This window comes from Oryctolagus cuniculus, chromosome 11 (genome assembly GCF_964237555.1).
Source record: "Oryctolagus cuniculus chromosome 11, mOryCun1.1, whole genome shotgun sequence".
In the NCBI taxonomy this organism is placed as follows: domain Eukaryota; kingdom Metazoa; phylum Chordata; class Mammalia; order Lagomorpha; family Leporidae; genus Oryctolagus; species Oryctolagus cuniculus.
In genome coordinates this window covers 113,176,400-113,185,940 of record NC_091442.1, presented here as the reverse complement: position 1 = coordinate 113,185,940, position 9,541 = coordinate 113,176,400, and the positions used below count along the sequence as shown (strand labels likewise).

General features: G+C 57.7%; 1 protein-coding gene across 50 annotated transcripts in view; it reads left to right on the top strand.

The window, feature by feature from the left end:
• Positions 1-8,322, top strand: part of RBFOX2 (RNA binding fox-1 homolog 2) — a 319,017-nt gene extending 310,695 nt beyond the window's left edge. For 48 of the 50 annotated variants that reach the window (XM_051846012.2, XM_051846008.2, XM_051846011.2 and 45 more), the window contains 3 exons: positions 1,281-1,369; positions 1,732-1,804; positions 3,369-8,322. In XM_051846012.2, the coding sequence (XP_051701972.1) occupies positions 1,281-1,369; positions 1,732-1,804; positions 3,369-3,413 (207 nt within the window). In that variant the 3' untranslated portion in view covers positions 3,414-8,322. The remainder of the gene's footprint in view (positions 1-1,280; positions 1,370-1,731; positions 1,805-3,368) is intronic. The other 2 variants (XR_011380267.1, XR_011380268.1) reach the window with 1 other exon arrangement.
• The last annotated feature ends 1,219 nt before the right edge of the window (positions 8,323-9,541 follow it).

The following is a 9,541-nucleotide window of genomic DNA, read 5'->3' as shown; positions in this document are numbered from 1 at the left end:
GTTAGTGTTAGGTGCCTGGCGTAAATTCTAGAAGGGGAAAAGGAAGTGGGGCTTTGCCACTTTTCAGCAGTGCTCGTCTCCCGTGGCCCTGCTGCTGGAACACTTTGTGAAGAGAGCCGTGTGATTCAGCCCGACCCGACAGCCTCTGGGAGATGCGCTTGGTCGGGGTGGTGTCGCGCTCAGACAGTAAGCACCGTGGGCAGAGGGCCCTAGCGGCTGCTCTGAGGCCGTGAGACTCTCGCCTCTCAGGGAAGGAGAGTCAGTGCAGTCAGAGGCTGGGTGTGGCCCCTGACCTGCCAGCCCAGCCCAGGTGGAAGTGCAGGTCGTGTCGGCAGACTTTGTCCACAGAGGGCCAAGGTTAATAGTTTAGTTTTGTAGGCCATGTGGTCTATGTCACAGCTACTTTCAAAGACAGGTGCAAGCTGCCTTGACTCACAGGCCAAAGTTTGCCGACCCCTGCTCTGTGGTGTACCTTCCTAAATGTTGCCTCATCATCGTAGCCTCTTGACAAAGCCCTCCTGGGTTGGATGGAGCAGAGCTACGTGCTGTGGTCTCCCAGCAGCGACTCAATCCAAGCACACATCAGAGCACCTGGAGTTAACACATGTCCACTTAATGGGGGTGTGCTTAACTCTGATGTACATTCCTTGTCAGTTAGCGTTCCCCAGCGTCCCATGACTATTTTCCCATTGTTTTTTCTTTTTATTTGAAAGGCAGAGAAATAGTAAGCATCAGAGCGAGCTCTCGTCCACTGGTTCACCCCCCCCTCCCAGAGACTCTAATCCACATCTCCCATGTTCTTGTCATGCCCTCAACTGCTAGGGCCATGTCCACTGCCTCCCAGGCTGCACAGGGAGCTGGAATCAGGAGTGAGCAGAGCCAGGCCCTGACTCTGTTAGTGTGACCGGGCACGGGCATCCCAAGTCGCGTCTTAACTGCTGCGCCAAACACCTGCCCTGACATTTTCACTGTTGAAATTCCCAGCCAAGACTGTGACGCGAGAAAGATCCAAGCTGCTACTTCCTTGCTCACGTGCAGCAGGTCCCACGTGCACAGTGTGCTGCGTCACAGACGAAAGCAAGTCCCTGCGCTGAATGGATCGCATTTTCTCAGAACCATAACATGCAGACCGAGGCAGTTTGAAACATGCTCTTCCCATATGTTGTCCGTGTTCGTGTCTGTCCCTGTGTCCACACGTGTGTGTATGCGCGTGGGCGGGTGCGTGTTTGCCTGGCCCGGGGGAAGCGTGTCTGTAAAGTCAGTCCTCCTCTCTCCTGTAGGGTGGATATGCAGCCTACAGATACGCACAGCCCGCTACTGCGACCGCAGCCACAGCCGCGGCCGCCGCCGCTGCCGCCTACAGCGACGGGTACGTAGGGCGGGGCCCCGGCCCAGGCACCACGCCCCTTCCTGCCTCTGCCATCTGCCACAGCGCTTCCTCCGTCAGGCTGCCGCCAGCCCAGACGGGGCCCAAATCCCCCCCCCCCTGTGACTTGAACCCCAGCCCCCCCCCCCCCCCCCCCGTTCTTCACCTCGAACCCGCATCTACTCTGGTTTCTAGATGCCCTTCAGGGTGTGTCAGTCACCGCCCTGCGAGTAGAAGCGGGAGAGGTTTCACCCATCCTTGCCAGTCCTCCTGACAACAGCCCGGTCCGAGTGACCCGCGCGTCTCCCACAGCTGCCCTTGCAGTTCGGTAGCTCCCAGCCTCTGACTGTGTTTCTCCTTTTCAGCTATGGCAGGGTGTACACAGCCGACCCCTACCATGCCCTTGCCCCTGCCGCTAGCTATGGAGTTGGCGCTGTGGTGAGTATGTGGACCTTTCTGTCTTGAGCCCTAACTTGTGCCCGCTGACGGGAAAGATCTAGGCAGGTAACGAATCCGGCCCCTCACCCACTGCCAACACAGTAGAGCCCCCGCTCCGTCCCCTCCCCATGCCGTGCCGTGGCCACGTGGCCTGCCTGGGGCAGCGGAGAGAAGGAAGCCGTGAGAGCCTGCGTAAGGGCATCACTCGGTGGAGAAGAGAGGGAGCGAGTGGACGGTTACTCTGTCCACGTTCCAGGTGCCTTCTGTGGCGCAGTGCTATCCATGGGCGTTGGCAGAGGCTTGGGTTGGGGGCATAAGGCTCTCCAGTTTTCACAGAGCTTTTCAAAAAACGTGGTATGTCTGCGTTCCAGACGCAGGTGCCAAGGAATGTCTGCTTCTCTGAAGCCTCCTGGCACCTGGCCCTCGGCATCGCCAAGGGTCACTTCTCAGGTCACTTTGTCCGCAGCAGTTGTGGCAGGACTCGCTCTCGGAAGTCTGCAAGTCTGTGGCACTCAGGTGGAGCACGCCTCCTGACCAGCGCCCTGGCTGGCGTAGCTGGGACTCCCCAGCCGTGACAGGAGACAGGGACACCTCCCGGAGGCACGCGTTGTCTCCAGCCAGTGCAGCTGGGTTGTCTGATCCGAGTGAGGCAGAATGAAGTGTGAAACAGGCCGGATTGGAGTAGGACAGCGTGGTTTCTCGGTAGATGGCTGCGGCTGGCCCGTAGCAGGCCCTGGAAGCCGAAAGCACTTAGACTGAGGTAGCACACACAGCACGAGGACACTCGGGGGCGCTCCTGAGGCCTGCCCTGGCGCCCCCATGATGCAAGTCCCGTACTGGGGACTTCTGGCCGAAGAGATAGACCATTAGATGACATCATTTGAGAAAACAGGAGAACTTTTGGGATCAATCACTAAAACCCCCGCTACAGATACAAGTTCATGTGTGTCAAGACACAACCTGGTTGGCGTATTGTATAGATACAAGTTCATGTATGTCAAGACACAACCTGGTTGGCGTATTGTATAGATACAAGTTCATGTGTGTCAAGACACAACCTGGTTGGCGTATTGTATAGATGGAATAGGAAATAGACTTTGCTAATTGAAAAGACTGACTCGGGTTTGGATACAGAACCACCTTACATAGGACAGAACTGCACTTGCCAAAGGCAGTGGCCTGGTCAGAGTGCTCCATGGTGGGAGGAGGAGGCATCCGCACCTGTCTTTGGCTGGGATGGAGCGGTCGACCAGGTCGGCCTCGAGCCCCGCTGGCACAAAGCACACTCTTTGCAGAACTCGTTTTAACAGTGTCAGGCCTGCTTCTGGGCTGATGGACGTCACCGTGCTCCCTCGAGAGCGTCTGGTCAGCAGGGTGTGCTGGGTGCTGGGCCGCATGCCCACGGGCGAAGCTCTTCGCTGGCCCTGCGTGGGGCAGTGTCTGATTGGTTGTCTTGGCTCTGAAGGAAACCTCTTTCCAGATCCTTTTGCGGGACGTTTTTCTTCATTTTTCATGTTTTCTCTCACCAACCGTTTAATTATTTTTATGTTTTTAATCACTGCAGGCGAGTTTATACCGAGGTGGCTACAGCCGATTTGCCCCCTACTGAAGTGACGTGAGACCCTGCAAGTGGGACAGCCCCCAGTCCATGAGGCCTGGCTATTGCAATATTTACTAAGTAGAGGAACTCTATAGCAAGATGAAGAGGAAAGCAAACACACACACACAAAAAAAAACACAAAAAAAAGAGAATACTTTTTTATACCTCACTATGTTCTTTGAATATGTATTTTTCCTTTAAATTTCTGCCTTTAATTCTTTTGTTCCAAAGATTGTGCATTTTTTTCTTTCTTTTTTTTCTTTTTTTAACTGTGGTAAAAAAAATAATAATGCATTTCCATGTCTGTATGTCCGTGCTTAGCTTATTCTGTCAGTCACGGAAGAGGAAGTGAATGAGGAAGGAGAGACATTAGGAGCTGATAAATGCATCTGATCAGAAATCAGCAGACAGAATTACCAAAGTGTTTCTGGTGCAGACTGGACGAGATTTTCCCACAACAGCGTCGTCTTCCGGTCTTCTGAGTGTCTGGGCTTTGGCAGGCGATTCTGATTGGCTGTGGCTGGAATCCACCTGCTGACGCATAGGAACCTGTGCTTGCCAGCAGGAGCCGGCTCCTCTTCCCCCCCTTCTCCCCCGTTCTTTTCACAGTCATCTTACACACACAGCCTGAGAGGGTTGGCAGAGCTTCTGGAATCTTAGCCTGATCTTTCCAAACGTGCTCTCAGACTGTGGATGGGAGACACCTCATTAGAAAACCCGTCTCCGGGTGAGCTCTGGAGTAGGAAAGTGGTCGTTTCTTTTCTTTCCTGTAACCCTAGCGTTCCTGCTGGGCTGCTTCCCCTTCTGACTGAACCACGGCTTAGCTTTTCTCTTCTTTCATTAACGTGCTGCTCCCACGTCCTCAAATTCAGGAATTTAGGAGCCAGGGACAGGAAGAACGAGTCGTCCAGGGCCAGATTCCCCCACTCGCTGGGCCCAGAGCTGAGAAACAGTGAGAAGGGTGAGGACGAGGAGAGGAACCTTAGATCTGCCGTTCCCGCTCTTTCTCTTGCGTCAGGAAGTCAGTACAGACAGAGCACAAAGGTAGAGTACAGAATCTGGGGCAGGGAACGGCCCAGCGCCAGGCCAGCTGTCCCGGGAGTGTCGTGAGCAGGACGCGTCAGGGCAGCCAGGGCACGCTGTGCTCGCTCCAAAGCCATAGGAATTTTCATCTTCCAGAGACTCTGGGAGGCCCTTCTCTGTCCACAGCCTTCAGCCCTCGTGGCTGTCCCAGCCTGCTTCTCGCCCTCCTCCAAAGACGGCCCGCTGAGCACCTGGACTTCTTGGTACACCTAACACCACAGGACTCGGGGCCGGAGCCCCTGAGCTTGCTCCCTCCCCGCAGCGGAGGGGGCGCGCACGGCAAGGAGCTTCCGTGTTGCCAGGAAGAGCAGTGAGTCACTGCTGTCCGGCTGTGGCTCCCCCTTGGTTATGACCGAGGTAGGAGAGACAGCGCTTCTCTCCTAGGATTGGACAGAGCCGACGGGGCAAGGCTCCCACGGCATTTCCAGACGAAGGCATTAGAACCTGGCAAAGCACGCCTGTTTGGCTCCCTGGCCGATCCGCATTGGTACTAGGGTGACCTTTCACCCCGGGGATAGCTGCTAACGGAGCAGCAGAGACGTGGCGTTGCTGCTTTGTCATGGGGCTGCTGGGATCCCATGTTTGCTCGCTCCTCTCCCACGTGTGTTCTTGACTGCCAGCTGGCTCACGCCCCGAATTAGAATGACTGACGTGCAGCAGCGTTGAGCCGGCTGTGCGCGGAGTGCTGCGTGCTGGGCGTGTGTACACAGATGGCTTGGGGATGTCCCAGAGCCGTTCTCCATCCTGGGGAGGACCCCGCTGCCCCTTGAGGGCGTCCCTCCCTCAAGCCCACGTCGGGTTTGTTGCTGTGCAGCCCATTTCTGTTGCACATATATAAATATTTTAGTTAGAGGAGAGGGATAGGTCACAGTTCTAGGGCCTGGGGCGAGGAGGAGTTCCTCTTCCTTTGATTTCAAGGGAGAACTTGTACTGACAAGGAAACAGAAGTTTGGGTCATTCCCAGTCGGGGCCATTCCCACGTACCCTGTGGCGGCGAGGCCCGGTTTTCCTTGGCTGTGTGCGTAGTAAGGGAGTGGGGGGTGCGTGTGAGACAGCCTCTCTTTCCAAGAAAGAGGTAAGGATGACGGGGAGGTAGGGGAGGCAGCTCCACGCCCTGCGCAAGAGGCGGCTGGAGCGTGAGCTCCCTCGTGTGCATTTCAGCTCAGCTGGTCCTGGCTGAGGCCCCACAGGCAAGCTCTGTTTCCCAGGAGGGCTCTGCTCCACGTTCAGTGCGCTGTGCAATGCCGCTTCCTCCAGCTCCTTCCCTTAGCAAGGTGAAGTGCACGTCTGCTTTTTGCAAAGGGGACTTGGGTTTTCAGTGCTCAGAACAGTCGGGGCCCTCATAAGCGTTTAGATTTCACCTGTCGGCCGCCTCCTCCGCTTCCTCCTCCGCCGCCGCCTCCTCTCCCGCCTGCACTTTTGAACCGTGAGAGTCCGAACGTGAGCCCTGCCCAGGCCCGAGCTGCAGTGCGTGCTGCTGGCTCTTCTGTCGGGTTAGGAAGCAGCCAGACAGCTGGCGCGAGCTCAGCTCAGCGCTTTGGAGGATGCTGGCTGGTGGTCCCAGAGAGCTCACCGAGCTGGGTCCCAGCACACGGCGATGTTCTCAGCTTCACTGCTGTGGGTCGCCTGGACTTCCCGTGTGAAGCGGCTGCCCCCCAGACCGGCTTCCTTGCCTGAATTCTCTCTCTCAGCCCGGAGAGCCTGCAGGTCTCCTCCAGAATCCCTAGAGTCACTCAGTTCCACCCTCGATTAACTGGGATCTGCCATGTGGTTCATCATTGTTGTGGCTCTGGGCTTTAACAGAAACTGCTATCGCCGTCACCCTTCAACAGCCACTGGCTGAATTCAATCAACATGGTTTTTTCCTTGAGAAAGAAGTAGACTGGGGCTCAGCTCCCAGCTTCGGGGGAGCGGAGGAGAGCTCGTGCGGAGAAGCCAGCGAAAGCAGCCGTCCCCGCAGCACGGACTCCTCAGGGCTCAACTGCTCTTAGCTTAGCTGACGCTCTCCCAGAGATGTAGCAGCTGAGTCGGCTGATCACCACCCCATAATAGTCACGAAGCTTCCAGAGCACGGGCGAAAGCAGGCCCAGGGAGACGCCAGAGCGCCCAGGGGCGTCTGAAAGGCACTGGGCGGGGAGGGGAGGCTCCCCGACCTGCGGCTCTCTGCAGCACAGTCCCAGGTCCCATTGTGTTCAGTTTGCACTGTTTTAAGATAGGAAACAGTTAGTGGGCAAGGTGACCATCAGACGTGAATTTGTGTGTTTTTATTTTGTCATGCTCTTGAGAATGTTTGACCATTTGTAGTATGCACCAGTGAAACTTGATTCTCTGTGACATGCAACGCTGTCTACTTTCGGGAAATGTTCCCTTCGAAAGCCTCCAGCCCTCTGCCTGCCCCGTGCACTTCCTCCGCGCTTGCTTTGCTGACCGCCCGGGCAGGAGCCATCGGGAGCTGGACGGGAAACAGGGCCCTTCCCAGCAGGCTCTGGGTGTCCTCGCCAGCGGCTGCCCTCCAAGCGGGTGAGTGGGGGAGGGTCCCTGGCACCCTGCTTTGGAAAAAGGCTTCCACCCCAGACCGGGCTGCGGCCCGTCCTCAGCCTCCGCTCCCATGCACCAGGCCTGAGGCGCCGGGGCAGCGCGCGAGCTCCCGGAGCTGGGCGCTTGGCTGGGGCGGCCGTGCCCTTGTCCACGTTACCGCAGCTGTAGCCAGGTACAGTTTACTCAGGAAAACGGTAGATCAATTCAGCCATGGTAGTACTGGTTGGCAGGGGTCGGTAACTGAGACAAGCACCCGGCAGCCAAACACAGGCCTTGCCTTTAAGGAGACGGGCGGCCTGGGGACGAGGTCCTGTCCGTCTGGTGGTAGCACCGAGGGCTCCGCTCACCCTGGCGGGCAGAAAGGGAACAGGGGTTCTCTTCCCCCGCCCCTGCCGCCCTCACCAGAGCCCCAGGGGTGCACACGTTTTTGAAGTTTTAAGTGAATTTTTTTGTTGTTGTTTGGTTTTTCCGGGGCCTGCTGAGTGCTTTAAGCTCCAAGCGGGGCGCAGTGAGCCTCGCCGCCCAGCGGTCCCCGTGTTTCTGTTCACAGTATTGTGTGTGCGTGCTTGTGGGGCAGCCCCTGCGGGCTGTAGTACATAGCGAGTGATGACGTGACCCTCTTTTTTTCCCTAAGGGACAGGAACCGTTTTTTCTTGTGTTACAATTCTGCTTGTGAGTAGCCGGACAAGCCGGGCTGCGTGCGGAGAGCACAGCCGAGCGGCCCTGCCCAAGTCTGAACTTTTCGGCCCAAATCTTTGCCAGGCTCCCGATGCCACAGAACCTCTCCTCCGCTCCCCACGGCGGGGACTGGCCCATCCCCACACGCGCCACGCGGTCTTGCCAAGGCAAACAGGTACGGCGGGGCCGGGGGCCTCCCGTGGGATGCTCGTGCAATTGACAGCCACTCCGCTGCCCTTCCCCGCCCGCCCCCAGAATCACGCCTGGGACACCCGAGCTGCTCGCCCAGGGTCCTGTTTCCCTGCTAACCACCGAGAAGCGCGCAGGGCTTTCTGGGCCGCGACCCCTCCCTTCTCGTTAAGATCATAATTGTATAGTAGCCGTCAGACCGTACAGTATTCATTGGGTTACTCCTATTATTATCAAGTAGCTGGAATTGTGAAGGTCGGAGTAGTTAGATCTTAGCTTTTATTCCTTATTTTTTTTGTATTACTCTCCATGTGTATAAATTATTGATCATGTTGCTGGCTTTTATAAACTCTAAGCAGAGGAGGGGTACTGGCCCAGCCTTTGCAAACGGTAATGAAGCACTGTTTTTAAATAAAAGAGAGAAACACCACCTCTGGCCTGCGTGTGTTGCTGCTCCGTCCCCCACACCCCTCTGCCTGGGGTGCAAAACCCGCAACTGACGGCTTCAGAGGAAGAGGGAGCTGGCGCCACTGCTCGGGGCGACCGCGGTCTGGGCTGCGGCGGCTACCCCGGCTGCTCCGGCCTGCGCGGAAGCTGCTTGGTGCCTGTGCGGCTTTAGGCTCCGGCCGCTCCTCATCCTGCGGCGGCCCCCGGCTCCACTGCTGCCCGCGCTGGGGCCCTGGGCAGGCTTGGCTCTGTCTGCAGATGCCTGCCCCTTTCCCACCATGCCGCACTTCCTGCCCTACTGCCACCAGGCCCCTCCCGCGGTCATGGGTCCTGCCGGCCCGTCTCCCCTCTGCTTCTGTACCCGGTCCGTGCCCCACTGGCTTCTCAGCCAGCAACGCCCACATCTCTAAATGCTCCAGGGGGCTCCACCCCCCTGCACTCGGCTGTGGGGGAGCCCTGTGCTCCCTGTCCCACGGAGAACGTGGAGGCTGGCGTGGAATGTGGCTGCCACGTCTGTGAACCTGTTGAGCTGCCGCCCTCTCCCCAGCTCTGATGGAAGAGGCCGCCCCCACCCTCGCCTGGGCTGCCTCTCCCTTCCTGTGGCACCCCTGCATTTCGCCATGCTTGGATCCTATGCTTTTCCAATATTTTTTTTTTCAAGATCTCAACTTCTGTTCTTGTCCAGCTTCTGCCCACTGACCCCAGCCCCTGGCCCTGCACCCTGCTGCTGCCTGGCTCCCACTTCAGGCCTGGCTGCCGGGTTCTCTCCAGGCCCTTTCAGGGCCCGAGCAGCCGCGGCCCCATCAGGCCTTGCCTCCTAAGCCGGTCTCCCTGCTCCACCTCTCCATGGCCGCACCCCACCGCCCGAGTGCTCGCTGCAGGCGGCCTGTTAGATCGGTCCTGTGTGCCTCTGGTCACACCTCCAGGGGCTCCAAGTTCCAAGTCCTGCTTCCCACGGCCCTGACGCTTGATGTGGTATTTGTGTCTGGCCTGGAACACAGGCCCCTGGAGTCTGGCACCGTGTGCCGTCCGTCCCCAGTGCCCGGCACATAGAAGCATTCAGTAGATACTCATTGTTACTTTTCTCCACTTTTGATGTGAGGTCGTGCGGTTTCCAGCCCTGCCTTCGTGCACCGCGGCACCCCTGCTCGTAACGGCAGGCACTCGGAGAGCGCGGCTGGCAGCCCTGCACATGCACGCAC